The sequence below is a fragment of the Monodelphis domestica genome, chromosome 5 (assembly GCF_027887165.1).
Source record: "Monodelphis domestica isolate mMonDom1 chromosome 5, mMonDom1.pri, whole genome shotgun sequence".
In the NCBI taxonomy this organism is placed as follows: domain Eukaryota; kingdom Metazoa; phylum Chordata; class Mammalia; order Didelphimorphia; family Didelphidae; genus Monodelphis; species Monodelphis domestica.
Window position 1 is genome coordinate 72,258,330 of NC_077231.1, and position 17,395 is coordinate 72,275,724.

Consider the following 17,395-nt stretch of genomic DNA (forward strand, 5'->3'; position numbering starts at 1 on the left):
GCCAGAGGCACAGGTCCAGCCATGTGGCCATGCTGCCCTCTGAGGCTGGAGAGAAGCAGGGCCACAGGCCAGGTCCCACACTCCCTTTTAGGTCCCTTGACAACACCAGTGCTGTAGGGTCAGAGTGCCAATGTCTAATGGGATCTGAGCCACCTTCTGAGTGGAGAGGAAATGTGCCCCTTCCCAGGCCCATCTCTGATCCAAGAAGCATTCTGAAATGTCTTCAAGGCCTTCCCTCCCAGCTCACTGGCACTGGGAGAGATAAAACCCTGTCTGCCGCTCCCTCCCATCTCTCCTGAGCTCCCCTCTTGCCTTCCAGCCTCCCTTATCCCCAGCCTTCCAGGGGAAGACCTGAGTCTTCTGAGGGCCCAGACTGTCTTGTTTGTTCTTAAACCTATCTTCAGTAGCAGAAGTGGCCTTACACCCAAGAGCGGCTTCTTTTAAACCCTGATCTTCCATCTTGGAATCAATACTGTGGATCAGTTCTAGAGCTGAGGGGCAGGAAGGGCTAGTTAAACAGGGTTAAGTGACTCAACCACGACATGCCCGAGGCCAGAACTGGACCCTCTCAGCCTAACTGTTCCAACTGGTTGCTGCTTTCCCGCTCTCTCCCCTTCACTGCTTCTGGGCAAGGATAAGATGATAAAAGGTGGGCCTACAAGGAGCTCCTAGTCCCATGGTCACAGCCGCATACGCATACCAGAGGCTCTCTGGCCTGCCTGGATTCTTGACGCTCCAAAGTGCCTGACTCTACCGGCGGCCCCATGACACTTGGTGGTCTTTATGCCTTCTCCAGGCCAGGGAAATCTTCCTTTTTTTAGTGTAAAGACCACTTTAGTAGGAAAGAAAACTGATTATGTCTCCAACCTGCACCCATCTGCCCCTAAAAATCACGAGGGTTGCAGAGAGTTGCCTCATTGGAATTCATAGGAGGGCGAGGGAGCAGGCCAGTGGGAAAGCTAAGTGGATGGAGAGGCAGACCTGGAGAGGATTGGTCCTGGGTTTAATCTGGCCTCAGACACTTCCTAGTCACGTGACCCTGGACAAGTCACTTGACCTCCATGAGCCCGCCCTTTCTGCTCTCCGGTCTTAGAGTCAATACCCAGTACTGACTCTAAGACAGAAGATTAGAGTTTAAAAAACAAAAACAAAAACAACAAAAAAAAAATGAATTAATAGGAAGGTCCGAACTGCTCCGAGTGTGGATATGGCGGCCGCAGGACCAGGCACCACGCCCTGTGGGGCTACAGAGGAAGAGCCCCCCCCCCCCCCCAGCTCGCTGAGGTTGGGGGTGGGGCAGGGAGTGACTAATTAAGGTAAATAGAGAGCCAAGGACTCACGTCTGGGTCGAGTGTGACATCAGACCCTGGCCCCTTCCGTGCTCTGCCTGGGGATGAATCCTTGAGAGGGCCACCTGTCCAACAGACTGGGGGAATCCAGGCAGTTTGGGCGAGGCTCCCTCGAACCAAACTTCGGCAGCCCTTTGGTCCGTTTCACACTAACCCCCCCCCCACCCTAACCCCCTGGAGACGATCACTACCAGAAGGGGGGAAGGGAACGAGCACCGATGACGCGCCTACCACGTGCTGGGCCCAGCGAGGCACCCGCTGCTTTTGTCCCCATTTCACAGCAGAGGGCACTGAGGCAGAGCTTCAGTTACCCACCTAAGGTTGTGCAGCCAGTGTCTGAAGCCGAACCGTACTCGGGTGTCTCCGATTCTGGGCCCAGGGCTCTGCAGGGAGCCTCCTGGCTGCCGCTGTTCGTGACTCAGGACTCTGGCCAGCCCTGAATGTTCCAGAGGCGTGGCTGGACAGGGCTCGGGCCAGAGCTGCCACCATCACTGGGGCCTGCGTGCGTTAGCGGGGACTCGGGAGCCTGGGGGTCCACGCAGGGGTTTGGGCCCAGGGAGGGGGAAATGGATCCAAAGACCAGAGAGCCCCCAAAAGTCAACCTCCATCCAGGAGGAAGTGGGATCCCCTTTCGAGTGATTCACAGCAAGCACGGGGGGGGGGGGGGGGGGTGCTGCTTGGACCCTGGTGATCCGTTCGCACCCGTGGCCGGCCGGGAAGAAAGGGTGGCCCCGGAGGGAGGCTGGAGGGACACAGAGCTGTGAGTGGCAGCTACCGCTGCCGCTTAGGAGTACCTCACTAGGGTTTCTGTTGAGGAGCCTGTGGAGCTTTAGGTTGGAGCACGAGCTGATATGGCTCCCTCTGGTGGCCATTAGAAACAAACTTGCCAATACAGTTTCTCCTCTTAAAATATTGGGAGATGAGCCCCGCCTTTCATTCGCCCCCCCAACCTGCCCCCCCCCCCCCGGCCCCCCATCAAATGGAAACTCATTGACTTCCGTTAAGTCAGGGCTGGTCCTGGGCACTCACTCAGTAACGACGCCCAAATGTGATCCGGGACAACTCTGAGGGACTTGGGAGAAAGAACTGGGGGAGGAGAAAAGCAGAAGAAAACAGCCGACTTACGACCGTTTATAGGGGGAGAAGATTGGGGGGGGGGATTGGCGTTATAAAATCACTCTCTTACAAAAAGGAATAATATGGAAATAGGTTTTGAGCGATGGGCTTGTCAGCTGGGGGGGGGAAGGGAACACGAAACATGTAACCTTGGAAAACTTATGTGGAAATTTATTACTGGAATAAAATAAAGGAAAAATAGATAAAGCAAACTTACTGTGGAATTGGAAGTATCAGAAGAAACAACGTCCACAACAAGTGGGTCTGAAGTCTGTAAATTGACCACTTCAAGCTTGGGATTAATCTGTATGTAAAAATGCTTAACATTAGAGTTTTCTGAACTGGAAGATGGTCTATTTAAAAATGTATTGGGGTGGGGGGAGCAGCTGGGTAGCTCAGTGGATTGAGAGCCAGGCCTAGAGATGGGAGGTCCTAGGTTCAAATCTGGCTTCAGACACTTGCCAGCTGTGTGACCCTGGGAAAGTCATTTAAATCCCAATGCCTAGCCCTTATCACTCTTCTGCCTTGGAACTAATACACAGTATTGATTCTAAGATGAAAGGTAAGGACTTAAAAAAAAAAGAGGAAAAAGACTAGCTTCAGATGGATGATATTTCTTCCTGATGCTGCCTGAAAATTCTTAGAATATTTCACAAGTTACCAGTCTCACTGACCTCCAGCAAAACTCTATTAAGGGAGGAAAGGCAAAGAGGAAAGTGATCTGGATTTAGGGGTCATAGATCTAACAAGGTTTGGAATGGGCCTTAACAAGTCATTCATTTCAATCCTCCCCGCTCATGAAGTCATGCAGTGAGGAAGGGATAAAAAGGACAGAAGTCCTCAGATGTTGATGGGTTCACAGATCCATCAAAAATGTGCCATGTGCATATTACAGCATTAATGAATGTGTGTTGAATTAAAATAGGTTCATTTGAAAGATGCTTCAGTTGCTAGGTAACTGTAACCATGATTCTTGTAAGCAGTAAGACCATTTCCATAAATGCAGCCCAAAGCGTACAGGAGTTGGCATATCTGCCTTCTCCCAGAATATCTGCCTTCTACCCCTGCCCCACCAATGAATTGCTGTCATTCATCGTAACACAGACCTGACCGTGTGGAGGACCAGGCTCTATGGATCTAGGAGTGGGAATGAGTGGGACAACTACTTGATATAATTTTGCCATTGAGGAAATCTGTTCCCTCATGACTTAACTGAGGGGAAGGTAAACCTAGACTCCTTCCTGCCAAGTCAGCTTTGAATGAGTCCCAAGTTCATTTCAGGAAGAGGAAAGAGCTGAAATGAAAGGAAGCCAGTCTTCTTCCCCAAGTTCGGGGCCCAGAGAAGATTATTCTTTTTTATCTGCTGCCATCTACTGTGCACAAGAAACTGTTCACCCACAGAAACAATCAGATTCTATAAAAGAGAGGGACAACCTGAGTCACCTGACTGAGGCCCAAATGTCTAACATTGTGCCACTCAGAGAGAGGATGCTTTGAAAAACATCTGTATTCTAACTAAACCAACTGACTGGTGCTTCCTAGAGTTGTGTGTAAAAAAGTTGCCACCATACATGCCAGTGGAAAACCCCCAATAATTTCATTGTCCTTTCCAAAGAGAGGAAATAGTCGGGGGCAACAACAGCTGGTCTCTAGAAATACGAATAATTTACATTATTCAGTCCTGTGATTAATACAAAAGTCATAACCAGTGATTAATTCAGTAAGTGCTACTTAGGATTTTACAATCTCTGAGGAATCAAACTGGATAGATACCTCAGCAGGACTTGAAGCTAAGAGGAAAAATTATCTTTATGATCAATGGCGATGTCCAAGCAGATGGAAATAAACAATCAAATTCTTTACTTTAGAAAATCCTTTGTGGGGATCAGCTAAAAACCTCTTCCCAGGACACCCATCAAACATAGTCACGCCGTATTTAAGTTATGTTGTTTATAGTTTCCCCTCTTTGCCTGGTAATTTCCTGGGAGAATAATATAGGCTTAATAGTATGGTAATTACAAATCTCCAAAGCATGGAAAAAGTGATTTGAGCAATGTTCTTTTTAGATCTTAATCATTTTGAATTTTTCTCTAAAGCCATCTCTGATTCTGGCTTCTGCAGGACATTGTCTATCCTCTAGACTCTGTTTAATTTTAACATTAGGCTTTACCCCTAGTTTGGTCCAGTGGGAAGAGCACTGAATCTGAAGTCAGAGAATTTGAGTCTGCATTCTGTCACTATCTATATGACCCTTCCCCTCTCTGCACCTCAAATTCCCAATTTGAAGGTGTCAAACTAGATGGCCTGACGTCTCTTCCCAAGGTTCTTACTCCTGGGGCTTTCCTTTGCTTATGAACATCTCCAGAGGAGGGAAAACTAATCAAGTGAAAACAGTTCTGGCAGTCATTCAGTTCTACCATTTCACAGAAGGATGCTGGAAGTCAGTCAATGGGGTTTCTTCCAAAGAATGTCTGAGATCTTTAAAATCTACTTCTTTTCCTCCAGGACTTCTTACAATAAAAGTGGTTGTCATATCTGGTGTCAAGGTGACCTAGCCAGTGAGAAAGTCTTTGAAAATTACCATTTTTTGTCTCTGAGTCTGAGGTAGGCTCATAACAAGGAAACATCCCTGAATCAAAAAAACCCTCAGTTTTTTTTTTTTGCAAACCCAGGAGAAGGGAGAGAGGGCTTTTAAAGAAGTCAAATGGTTCCAACTGAAAGATTAAGATTGTTATGTAAATTCCAAATAAGCCTCAAAGAAAACACAGTAAAATATCAACCATCTTGGCAGAAAATAAGCTGGAAATACGTTAAAAGATTTCAGGGTTACTTCCAGGAAGCTCATCAGATAAGTCAATAATATACAATTGCCTTTCCCTTGCATGGCTCCTTCTTGTATTCATTCAGTTTCATTAATAAGGTCTGATTCAGAAAATGCACTGGCTAAGTCTCAAATTTCTCAACAAATCAACATAACATAACACTCCACCCAAGCCCCCAGAATTTACTTTCTCCAACACATGCCACCAGAGTTTGCCACAGTTTGACCAGGGGTGCTGACAGAAGGAGCAGTTCTCAAGGCATGGGACATGCCTTCCCTTTCTCCCTCCATCCCTTGTCAAAACAAAACAAAAACTATCAAAAGTTAGTCTTCCTGACCCGAGTTCAAATCTCACTTCAGACACTTAGTAGCTGGTTGTTCCTGAGCAAGTCACTAAAATTCTTTCTCATTTTCTATATCTGTAAAACAGAGATAATAACATACTTGCCAGGGGGTATTGGGAGTACCAAATGAGACTCTGGTAAAGCGCTTTGCAGACCTTAAAGATGTATGCTAGGAATGATTAGTATTACGGCTATCATTGTCACCATCACTCTGCCTTCAGGGTTTGTGGGGGCCCCATTTCAATCCATTCAGAAATGAAATTGATCTGTGCACTTAGGTTCAATGCTCATCCTGCAGAAAAGGGGTGCTCTCTTCTCCCTGTCTTAACGCCTTCACTTTATTTTAAGAAAAAGCTTAAGAAGGAAACCAACAGATGGAAGCTCAGATGCTTTTTGCTTTAGCAGCTTTTCACACGCCAGTGACGCCAAGTGCTCTTCCAAGAGAAGTCGTGTTCGTCCTTTAAGCTACACCACCAAATTCACTTACGCAGATACTGGGCAGATTTTTACAGAAAGGTAAACTAAGGTATTGAGCAGCCAGTCTTCTCAGGACTACAGGAAAAATCACCTGCCCGAGTCCCTAGGCAGTAGAAGGCAGTAACACTCCTATTCCAGAGGTGTAGAGTCAGGAAGGAGGAGTCGTCCTTGCCTGTCATCCCATGTACTTCAGCTGGGACCTTTCTCAGTTTCCCCCTGAGTCAGCAGGAGGTCACAATTTCTCCTTAGTTACAAGAGTCAGAAATAATATATATCTTCAAAAAGGAGGTAGATAGGATAATGACATAAAAGTCTTAAATTTTAACAGAATAGCAAAGTTTGAGAAAACTTTTTTCTAAGAACTAGGATATATATACAGACATATGATCATAATATGCATACATGAGAACTATGCTATGTATTTATATATGAATATATAATCATATTATATATTTAAGAACTAGGATATATTTACATACATGTCTATAGATAGATTTATGTCTATCTGTATTTATCTATCCATCTATGTCTGTCTGTCTATCCATGTCTGTCTACCTATCTATGTATCCATCCATACATTTAGCTATTCGTCTCTCTCTTCCAAATATGCTTGATAAGATATATATAGGTCTTGAAAATATATTTTAGAAGTAAGTTCTCAAAACTGAGTAAGAATTTTACCTATAAATTGTGCTAAAAATGGTAAAGAATTTTTTTTAATTGTATCATTTGGACTTTGCTTTTAGGTTAATCAGTATGTAGCCACATAAAGCTAGGTTCAAATGGTATTAATAAACACGGTTTTCCTAACAATATAATAAAATATTTCTTCATATAAGCAGAGGTCTGGCCAGATCACTGCCCTGCTTTAGAATCATTAGTGGCTCCATTTGGGCTTCTCTGACAAAAATACCAACTGCCCAACGTGATTTCTGAAAACCTTCGAAGTCTGGCTTCAGCCTCACTTTCTAGACCCATTTCACATTACTTTGTGAACTCTACACTGCAGTCCATCTCCCACATACCTCCTCCTCCTCCTCACCTCCATTTCTTAGAAGTCTTTATTTCCTTCATAACTCAGCTCGAGAGCCTCCTCCTCCAGGAAGCCTTTCCTGATCCCCCCTATTACTAGGGCTTTCTTTTTCCTTCCACTAGATTGCACTCCTTAAGGGCAAAACTTTTTGGTTCTGTCGGTGTTTCTAATGCCTAGCACACGAGGTGCCCAACACACACCTGTGTTGTATGAATGAATGAATGGATGGAGGAATGGCCTGCACTCCAATGGGGAGCCAAATGATTGGGAGGAAGTGCTTGGTAAGGCTCATCTCATCCCAGCAGCCCAAGATTTGGAGGAAGATTCAACAAGTAGGGTTAGCTGGGGTACTTCCTACCAGCTTGACTAAGGAGAAGAGGTGATCCTGCTGATGCGCCTGCAAGAGAGATGCAGGCTGCGTCTCCATAGTCTGGTGCCCAGCCTCTCCGTTCAACAGGGACTGCTCTCAAGTTACCAGTGACTTCTTAATTGCCAAATCCAATGTCCTTTCTCAGGCCTCATCCTTCTTGGCCTTCCTGCAGCCTCTTGATGCCCTTTCTCCTTGATTTTCTTTTCGATAATGACACACTGACTTCTAGTTCTCCTCCCACCTCTCTGCCCACTCCCAAGCTCCTATGCTGGTGCCTCCTAGCCACGGTGTCCCACAGTTCTCTGTCCTGGGCCCCTTCTCTTCTTCTACACAACTTACCTTGGTGATCATCAGCTCCCCGGATTCACTAACCTCTCTGCTGACGATTCTCAAACCCACTACTTATCCAGCCTAACCTCTGCTCACCTCCAGGCCTGTATCTTCACCTGTTTAGTAGACAGACACCTTCCACTGGATCACTTGTAGACGCCTTAAACTCACCATTTCCAAAACGGAGCTCAGTATTTTCTCCATTGAACCAACATCCTCCCAGGCATCCCAGCTGGCCACTAGGATTCCTCGTTCTCTTACCCCTACATCCAGTGTTGCCTGTCAATTTTCACTTCCTAACATCTCTTGAATACGACTCCTTCTCTCTCCTCTGACCCCAGTGCAGGCCCTCATCACCTCAACACCAGGCCTGTTGCAATAGCTCACTGGGGATCTGATGGCCTCATGTCTCTCCCTGTTTGAGTCCATTCTCCACTCAGCCACCAAAGTGATTTTTCCTAAAGAGCCTCATGTCACCCTCCAGTCAATATATCCAGGGGCTCCCTATTACCGTCAAGATCAAACCCAAAGTCCTCTGTTTGGCATTTGATGCCCTTCATTGATTGGCCCTCCCGCATTTCTTCTCACACCACACACCCCAGATGTACTCTTTGATTTCACAAATAAGATTCTCCATCTCTTGCCTCCTGGGACTTTCACAGACTGACTCCTACATCTGGAATGTGCTCCCTTAACATCTCTGCCTCCTGGCTTCCCTGAAGTCCAAACGTAAATCTTATCTATGGGAAGCCTTTCCCAATCCTACTTAACTCTGGTGCCTCCATTTTGTTGATTAATTTCCATTTATCCAGCACTTCGTTTGCTGGAGTATAGTTATTGGCAAGTTGCCTCCCCAGTAGGCTATGAGCTCCTTGAGAGCAGAGGTTTTATAAGACCCCTTTTCTCTTTTGCATTTTTCTCCTACAATCCTCCAAATAGTTCAACCATTCATCTTTCTATATCATAGATACTCTGTATAATATTTAACTTGGTGAATAAACATAGGCAATTTCCTCCTTGCTTCTTTTTATTAGATTTGCAAGACTCCAGATAAATACATTTTACTAGCCCTTATAAGGTGCAGTCCACATCTGGCCATGGACCTATCATTGGCTACCTTTGTAATTTATTCATTTAAAACATGTTTCCAAACAGGTTCCATTCCACAGGCTTTATCACACTGCCATGGGGTCCATGACACCAAGAAGCATAAGAACCTTCATTTTAAACCAGGATCCAGGAATCCAAAACCCATCCTCAGCTAACGTCTCTATTCACCAGCCACCCACTTCCTAAAGCTTACCTCTCTCTTCTAAACGCCCTTCATTCAATCGGCAGCAACGGCATTAATACCCGTGTCGCAAAGATCTCCAAAATTTTGTCCAAAGATCTGTATGCTTGAATGTTGAGAGATTCACTGGCAAGTGGTAGACCCACACCTTGGGAGAGCAGTGACCTCTCTCAATTTTATTAGAGGGCAAAAAGCTGCCTTGGTATCCTGATCAAGGAGTCACCAAACCCCAGCTCTTTGACTTTTACCTGGTGGCACCTGAGAATCCAGCTCATCAGAGTTAATATGCAGCTGCTGCTACTGCTTCCTGGGATGCAGGAAAAGCCTCCTATTTGCTCATTGGCTCCAACTGCTCAGTGGCCCTTAGCCCCTTTCTTCTACACTCCCCTCCAACCTCCTGACCTAGGGCGGGATTTCCCTCTGCTTTTTCAGATCCTTTTTCTTCAGTCTTGATCCCAAAGCTCTTCTTCTATCCCTCTCCCCACAGAAGATATTAAAATCATGATAACATGGATATTCTAGACACTGGAGATGCATTCCTTAAGACCCTTTGCTTTTTGCTTTAAAAAGGAGCCCAATCTGCATCTTACGCGTTTGTCTTCTTCTATTTCTATCTCTGTATGCCGAGTCCCCAGCCTGGTGTTTAATATCTGCTGAATGAATTCTTCCTGCTCTCCATACTTTCCAAAGTGAGATACTCAATCCTCAGCCTTTCCTGCTAAAACCTCCCCTGGGAAATTGCTCTAGCAAACTGCTTGTAAGAATGATCAGGATTCTGTCATGGAAGCCAAGGGAAGAAAGAATTATAGAAGAATGCAATGGCCAACTGTATCAAATGCAGAGGAGGCAACAAGGATAAGTTTTCCAAAAAGGCAATGGATTTGGTAATAAGGAAGCCCACGAGGACTTCTGAGACCCTTTTCAAGAGTGGTCAAGGTGGAAAACCAAATATGGGGAGCGGTGAAAAGCCTAGACTCCTAGACTCCTCGTAGAAGTCTGGCTGTAAAAAGGGGCGACATGGAGTAGCCAGTGGGGACGGTGAGCATTTCTGGAGCCCCTGGAGCCCCTGCTGCAGCTGGCATAGGAGAGCTTATGAGGAAGAACGCATGTGCTTGGAGAATCTGGGGATTCAGAAGCAAAGAAAAGAAGGAAGTCTTGAAAGGCCAGAAGGCACCAGGAGAGAGTTAGAAAGTGAAGAATCTACAAGAGAGAGGCAGGAGATGTGCTGACTCAGATGAGGATGGGAGGGTGGGATGGAGGACTTCCGAAAAGGGGCGGTCATTAGCACAGAGAAGGGCCACTTCCTCCTTGGAGGCAAGAAGGTAGGAGGGGACAGAAGAAAACCTGGACAAGCTGAGGAAAGGAAAGTGGACCGAGCTCAGGCCTGATGGCCTTAATCTTCTCAGGAAGCTGCTAATACTAACCTCAACTGAGTCAGGCTTTCTATCGTGATGGTGAGCAGTTCTTGGGTAGATATCAAGAAGATGAGGTGGGGCATCAAAATGCAACCTCTTGATGTTCTTTTTCAGAAGATCTTTATAACTCATTTCATCAAAATTTGTCTTCCACAACAGAATCTGTAGAAAAGTTAGTAATAAAGACGGTTAATGTCTTCAGGATACAAATTTAAAATGTATCCGATTTCAACAGGAACCCCAAAGGCTTATTGGGTTTATCTGATTTGGGTACATGCTGGCAACTTCCCGACCTCCAGGGGCACTCCAGTGTGGACACTGTAAAGTGCAAGGTATTTTTTTGAGTGAAAGTATAAAGTCACGATTTCTGTAGCCGGTTTGCCAGAGCTTACCCATCTGAGTTCATGGTATTCCTCAGAGCACACAAGGTGGGAAACAATGCGTGGGTTCTGCCATGGCATTGATGCTCGGAGCATCACAGAAGGGTGGAGGCCGAAAGCCCTGAGGCGGCCATCGAGTTTGGCCCCCTTACTATGCAGCGCAGAGAAATCAAGGCCTCTGGGAGGGAGGGGATGAGTCCCCAGCAGACATGGAGGAAGCATGAGGGCCAAGGTTCAGACTCCAGGCTCTGGGACACCAAGTCTGACATTTTCTCTCCACCTAGAAATGCTATTTGGGGGGAACTGCTACTGAGGCTAGTTTGTGATCAACATAAAAATATAAAAGAGAAAGAGCCATGATAAGCCCTATTTGTGACCCCCAAAGTCTCACTGAGCTTGGCCACTCATCTCCTTCAGCTGAGTAGCTTTTGGCTCCTACCATCAGTTAGGCTACTCTCAAGTAATAATAATGACCATAAGAAAAATAAGAGCTAGCATTGGTTAAGCACCTATTGTGTGCCAGGCACTGTGCTAAGCTTTATAAATATAACCTCATTTTATTCTTACAGCCTCCCTGGGAGGGAGGTGCTACTCTGAGATCCATTTGACAGATGAAGAAGCTGAGGCAAACAGGGGTTAAGTGACTTGCCCAAGGTCATTGGGCTAGAAAGCCTCTGAGGCCAGAATGGGCGGCACTGCAACAGCCTCCAGCCCAGCAGACAAAGGATCCCGAGCACTGAGGGAACTCACAGACCTGGGCGTCGGCACCTCCGGATGTGAACTGCTGGCCCCCTTTGGAAAAGGAAACGGCAAAGACGGGTCCCTGGGAACGACATGGCACAGGAAAGAGGAAGCGTGAGCAGCGGGCTGGGATCAACGCAAGCACAGAGCGCCGGGGCGGCCCAGCTTTCCTCTCTTGGCCGAGGATCAGCCGCACAGCCGGCCCAGGGCTGAAAGGCATCGAGAAGCCACTCTACACGACCACAGGAAGTACCCCACCCCCTCCTCTCTCAGCCTGCTTTGGGAGGCCTTCCGGGGAACAGGCTGGGGTGCGAGGCCACGGCTCTGCCCCCTTCTCCCACGGAGCCATCCTCACACTGAAGGCAAGCGGCCGTGCCTAGAAGAGGACGCCGGCTCTCTGCCGTCCCCCTTTCTCAAGGACCGTGTCCCTGCGGGAACCCAGGGCAGAGTTGGGGGCCGAGAAGCTGTAGCTCCAGAGGGGGAGCCCGCCTAGCCAGGGGGTCCCACGTCTCCAGGCATTCTTCCCGCAATGCCACAAGCAGCATTCTTTGGAGAGGAAAAAAGGCACCAGCCAGGGGCGGTGGGGCAGCCCCGGGGTGGCAGGCGCAGGCTGGGGATCTCCCGAGCCCAGCAGGGCTATGCCATTAGCCAGGCATCCGGGAAACCCGCGTGCTCAGGTTATCAGAGCGGAGTGGGGCAAACCTTCTGGGCTGGCGGCCTCGGAGCCGGGGCCTGCAAGGGCTGCGGCCTTGATGGCCCCGATGGAGAGGGAGCCGGACGATTCAGGGGCCAGCGCGCCAGGGACCCCCGCTCGTGACCCTCTGCACAGAGAGGCGGACCGCCCGGGACGGAAACACGCTTCCTGGGAGCAGACGGGCTCCTTCCCTCCACGACGGAGGCCTTGCCGGATCTCGGCCCCAGAAGGGTCAAACAGAGAGCAGCGTCTGACCTCCCAACCCAAGGACTCTCAGGACCTAGAATAGGAGCCACCGTATCACCCGGCCCTCAGAAGCCTGGGAGAAAGAGCCCCTGCTCGTCCAATCGAGTGGACCTCAGGCCCTGACCAAACTCCGGGCTTCCTGGAAATCTGCACGCCCCATCTCTTTTCCTCTCCAGCAACTTGTTACATGACAAATCAAAACGTTCTCACTGATACCGCTCAGGCAGGTTCCGGCCTCTATTGGAGCTCGCATTTAAAAAACCTCGTAATCAGAGGCCAGGCCTGGAGTCAGGAGGACGCGGGTTCAAATGTGGCACTTGGGCACTGGGTGAGCCTGGGCAAGTCACTTAACTCTGACGGCCTAGCTCTTACCCGTCTGTCTTAAAGTTGTGACTAAGACAGAAAGTAGGGGTTGAAAAAATCTTATCATCGGTTTTTGCTTTATCTAATTTAAATATAGTATATCAGAACAAGTGCTGGGCTCCAAGCCAGGAGCTCCGAGTTTGAATCTCAGACACTTGGGGACAGCAGAAATGTCATCTAACCACATGAAGCTTTGGTTTCTTGATCTGGGAAATAGGAATAACATCTGTTCTACCTGACTCACCAGCTGCTGGGAGCAAAGTGGAAAATTAGAGGAAAATCAGCCCCATATTAAACAATAGGGGAGACACAAAGAAAACAAGGCAAGAACCAGACAACCTTTTCCCTCAGTACATTTAGCACAATTCTATTTTCTATATCCCTTACCTTCTGTCTTCGTCTTAATCCTAAGACAGAAAGTGACCTGCCCTGGATCACAGGAAGTATTTGAGGCCAGATTTGAAACCAGACCCTCCCAAATCCAGGCTTGGCTCTCTATCTATTTTGAGATCTAATCTATACACACATATTATGGAAAAAGACAATCTCAAGTATATAAAGTCCCAAAGAAAACTACAGAAGTTGCATACATAGAAAATTATCTTCCTTGAAAAAGGGCCAGATCCAATCTATTTCTACATAGATGAATACAATGAAGGGCTAATTTAATGACTAGTAAATAGGAGGGAAATTCCAACACTGTCCAGTGACAAATCACAGCATTAGGAGTTATTAAAATGGAAAATATACAATCACATAAAGGCAACTTCTTTGATAACAGCAGCAAGAAAGATGCTGCAGCTAGAAAGACATTAAGACATAAAATAGTGAGGAGCTAAAGAAACGGATCTATTTTAAAATGTAAAATGTCATTGCTAGTACCGTGTGTCCTTGAAGTGTATATATGAGTCTTCCTTCTACGAGATCCAAAATCTTCAGGGTGCCATCAGACGAGGCCGTGATGAGATAATTACCGGAAGGATGGAATGACAAACAATTGACTGCACCACTGTGAACTGATTTACACAAGGAAAAAAAGGGACATTCAGGTATCAATTTACATTTTAAGACATGTTAGATAAGTTCTAGAATTTCAAAGCAGTAACTTTATCTCCATTGTAAGAGAGTAAAAAAATCATTTTAAAAGAGAATGTTTTGTTGCAGATTAAGTCAACAAAATTAAATTCTATTAAAAATAAAAATAAGTTATTTGACACAATCTAAAGAAAAGATCTGAACTATGAGCTTAAGGGATTGTTTTGAAGGAGGTGTGCTTCTGGTTTAGCTTGACAAGAGCACTTGGAAAAAGGGAATGAGTTGTGGAACAGCACTGTATTTATTTTGCTTTGTAATTCTCAAGAAACTGGAAAGATATCCAATATTCTTGTCAAGTAACTATTGCTAGTTTGGAAAATACATATAACTTAGCTCAAAATAAAAAAACAAATTAGGAGAGGAGAAAAGTAAATGATCAAACCCTGAACAAGTGGTAGAAGAGAATTGTCCTTAAAAAAAAAAAAAGATGCATTTTCATTTCTGACTTCAGTTCTCTTTTTTGAAATCCTTTCCTTCTGTCTTAGCATCAATTGTAAAACAGAAGAATAGTGAGCACTAGGCAATGGGGGTTAAGTGACTTGCCCAGGGTTACCCAGCTAGGAAGTGTCTGAGGTCACATTTGAACCCAGGACCTCCCAAGTCCAGGTCTAATGCCCTAGCTACTGGGCAACCCTGCTGCCCCCATTTCTGCCTTAAATTCAGGCTGGAGTCCCTCTAGTTAGTTAAGTTCTACATGTAAGGTTTGGTATGCAGTTTAACAAGCAGACCTTGTAGCATTCTTAAAGAAAAGGACTCGTTCAGCCAGCCAATAACCATTTATCAAGTGCCTACTAGGAGAGGAAAATTAGCCCCATATTAAACAATAGGAGAGACACAAAGACAAGTTTGTATTTGCACCCCCAGGGGCAAGTACAGTGTTTGTTTGGTGCAGAATAAGTCTTTTATAAACGCCTTTCATGGACTCTGGGCTCCTTGAGCTCCCCTATGGAAAGCTTACAACCTGGGATTTGGTGGCAGTGGATCCATTTACAGAGGAGGGAATTTGCTCTCCTTCATTCTCTAGTTCTCTAGGGTTCCCCACCCTTGGCACCGATCTCATCTTATCAGCTACTGATGGAGCCAGAGCAACAGAAATCTGTTCCTAACCCCTTAGAAACTTTTTTTTAAAAGTCTATTCACAATAGGAATAAGGATATGTAATCCGTGCCAGCCAGTTAAAAAGTGAAAGAAAATAGGCATTTCAACAGTTACTTAGTCGCCTGAAAAATCTAATCAATAGAAATGGCTCTCTGTTTACATCCGTGCGATACTGTCAAGAAAGTCATTGTATAAAGCATGTAGACTTTCTCGGAGCTGTACAAAGGTAGGCTGGGGTAACTTTAGGGACTCATTCCAAGGCCCAGGCTCCATCACCAAAGATTCAAAGGCTTTCCAAGTGCTCTATAAGACTTCATTGGCTGTGCTTTAGAAATTGTCACCTTGGTAATTCTGAAGTAACTTGTTTACTCTTATATCCCAGAGTTTCACTGTATGATCAGAACCTGCTGAAGCTATGCACGTACCACTGGGGTTAAAAGACACAAAGTTGGCAAACCTAGTGGGGAAAATGAACCAAATGTCAGGCACTGTCATTTTCATGAAGTAAGAGATTTCAACAATAGAAGATCAAAGTCTCCTTTAACGAAGCACATGCCCCCAAATGTGCCAGAATGGCTTGACTTACCCTTCAGAGTCTGTAAAGCTATTGATGCACAGTTTATTGTTTGTATCCCAAATTTTAACAGTCTTATCCTCACTACATGATACTATTAGTCTTCCATCAGCAGAAAATCTGGAAAGCAAAGAAGTCAGGTGAGCCAAATGGTACCTGGGAAAGAACTAATCGTATATCCCTGGGAAAGCACTCAAGAGAGTCCTTAGGAGAAAATCCTTATGTTTAAACAACTTTCATCAACAAAAGGGAGAAGGAATAGAGCAATGAATTAGAAATGAAATGAACAAACAAAAAAACTAAAAGCATCTAATAAAAATCCCAAATTAATGACAAAAGTAGAGAGTCTAAGAAAAAGAGATAAAGGAAATTAAAAAAACAACAACAACTTTGAATAAATCAATAAATCTAGAAATGGCTTTTTAAACAAATATAAACAGATCAATCTTTAGCTAACCTGATTTTTAAAGAGAGGAAAATCAAACTGCCAATAAAAAAGGTAAAAAAACTCAAACAATAAATGAAGAAATAAAGGAAGTTGTTGGAAACTATTTTGCCCAATTATATGCAGGCAAAACTAGAGAAAGTTTGAAGAAGAGGGAAAAAAGCACCAAATGAATTTATGACTGAATTAGATTAAACATTCACAGAATATTAATTCTAATGTTACATAAATTGTTTACAAAAATGGGGAAATCAGGAATCCTGCCAAACTCCTTTTGTGAGGCAAATATAGTCCTGATATCTGAACCAAAGAAAGATAATAAAGTAGGGGGAAAAACTATAGACCAATATTTCTAATGAATATATATGCAAAAATAATGGAAGAAGATTCTCAGGAAAGAGAACATAACCAAAATATAATATAGTATAATCAAGTCAGATCTATACCAAGAATATAGGATGAGTTTGGTATTAGGAAAACTACAAATGTAACTGATGAAATTAACAAAATCAATGAAAATCACATTGACTTTATCAACAGATGCAGAAAGACTTTTTTTTTTTAAAACAAAATATACCACCTACTTATGTTAAAAATGGTAAAAAATATAAGAATCAATGGACTATTCCTTAATGGGATCAATCATTTCTATCTAAAACCAAAAGGTAGTATCATCTGCAATTGAGAAATACTAAGCCATCCTAACAAGAACAAGGATAAAGCAATGATGTCCATTGTCAACCACTGTTACTTGATATAATTTATGCCAAAATGGCAGCTAGCATAAAAAAAAACTAAATAAGTTCAGGGAATGAGCACAGTCTAAGAAGAAATGAATTATTGCTTTTAGTAGAAAAGAGGACAATTACTTAAAGAACCCAGAAGATTCCACTATAATGTCAGAAGAGTGGTAGAACACGAAATAAACCCATCATCTTTTTGTATATTGCCACATCCAACAGGAATAGCTAAAAAAGAGAAATTCTATTCAAAATAACCACAAAACTTATAAAATAGGAGTCTAGTTACCAAAATGCATACTATATGAATATCCCTAGGAAAGAAAGTTGAATAAATTATACACACAAAAATAGTCAACCCTAAATGACTGGGGAGATAATAACTGTTCATGGTTGACCTATAGAAATATAACAAAAAGAAGAAAATAGTACCTAAATGAAATTGCTTATTTAGTGCCATGCTAATTAAACCA

At 44.7% G+C, this 17,395-nt stretch overlaps 1 protein-coding gene across 9 annotated transcripts in view; it reads right to left on the reverse strand.

Annotated features, from left to right (window-relative positions):
• POC1B (POC1 centriolar protein B) overlaps positions 1-17,395 on the reverse strand; it is a 92,117-nt gene that overhangs the window by 39,987 nt on the left and 34,735 nt on the right. For 6 of the 9 annotated variants that reach the window (XR_001624725.2, XR_001624724.2, XM_056798620.1 and 3 more), the window contains 6 exons: positions 15,750-15,857; positions 15,505-15,620; positions 13,853-13,986; positions 11,681-11,749; positions 10,556-10,708; positions 2,683-2,769 (listed from right to left, as the gene is read on the reverse strand). Coding sequence is in view for 7 of the 9 variants with exons in the window: in XM_056798620.1 (XP_056654598.1) it covers positions 2,683-2,769; positions 10,556-10,708; positions 11,681-11,749; positions 13,853-13,986; positions 15,505-15,620; positions 15,750-15,857 (667 nt within the window). In the remaining 2 variants the exon portion in view is untranslated. The remainder of the gene's footprint in view (positions 1-2,682; positions 2,770-10,555; positions 10,709-11,680; positions 11,750-13,852; positions 13,987-15,504; positions 15,621-15,749; positions 15,858-17,395) is intronic. The other 3 variants (XM_016425707.2, XM_056798621.1, XM_016425709.2) reach the window with 2 other exon arrangements.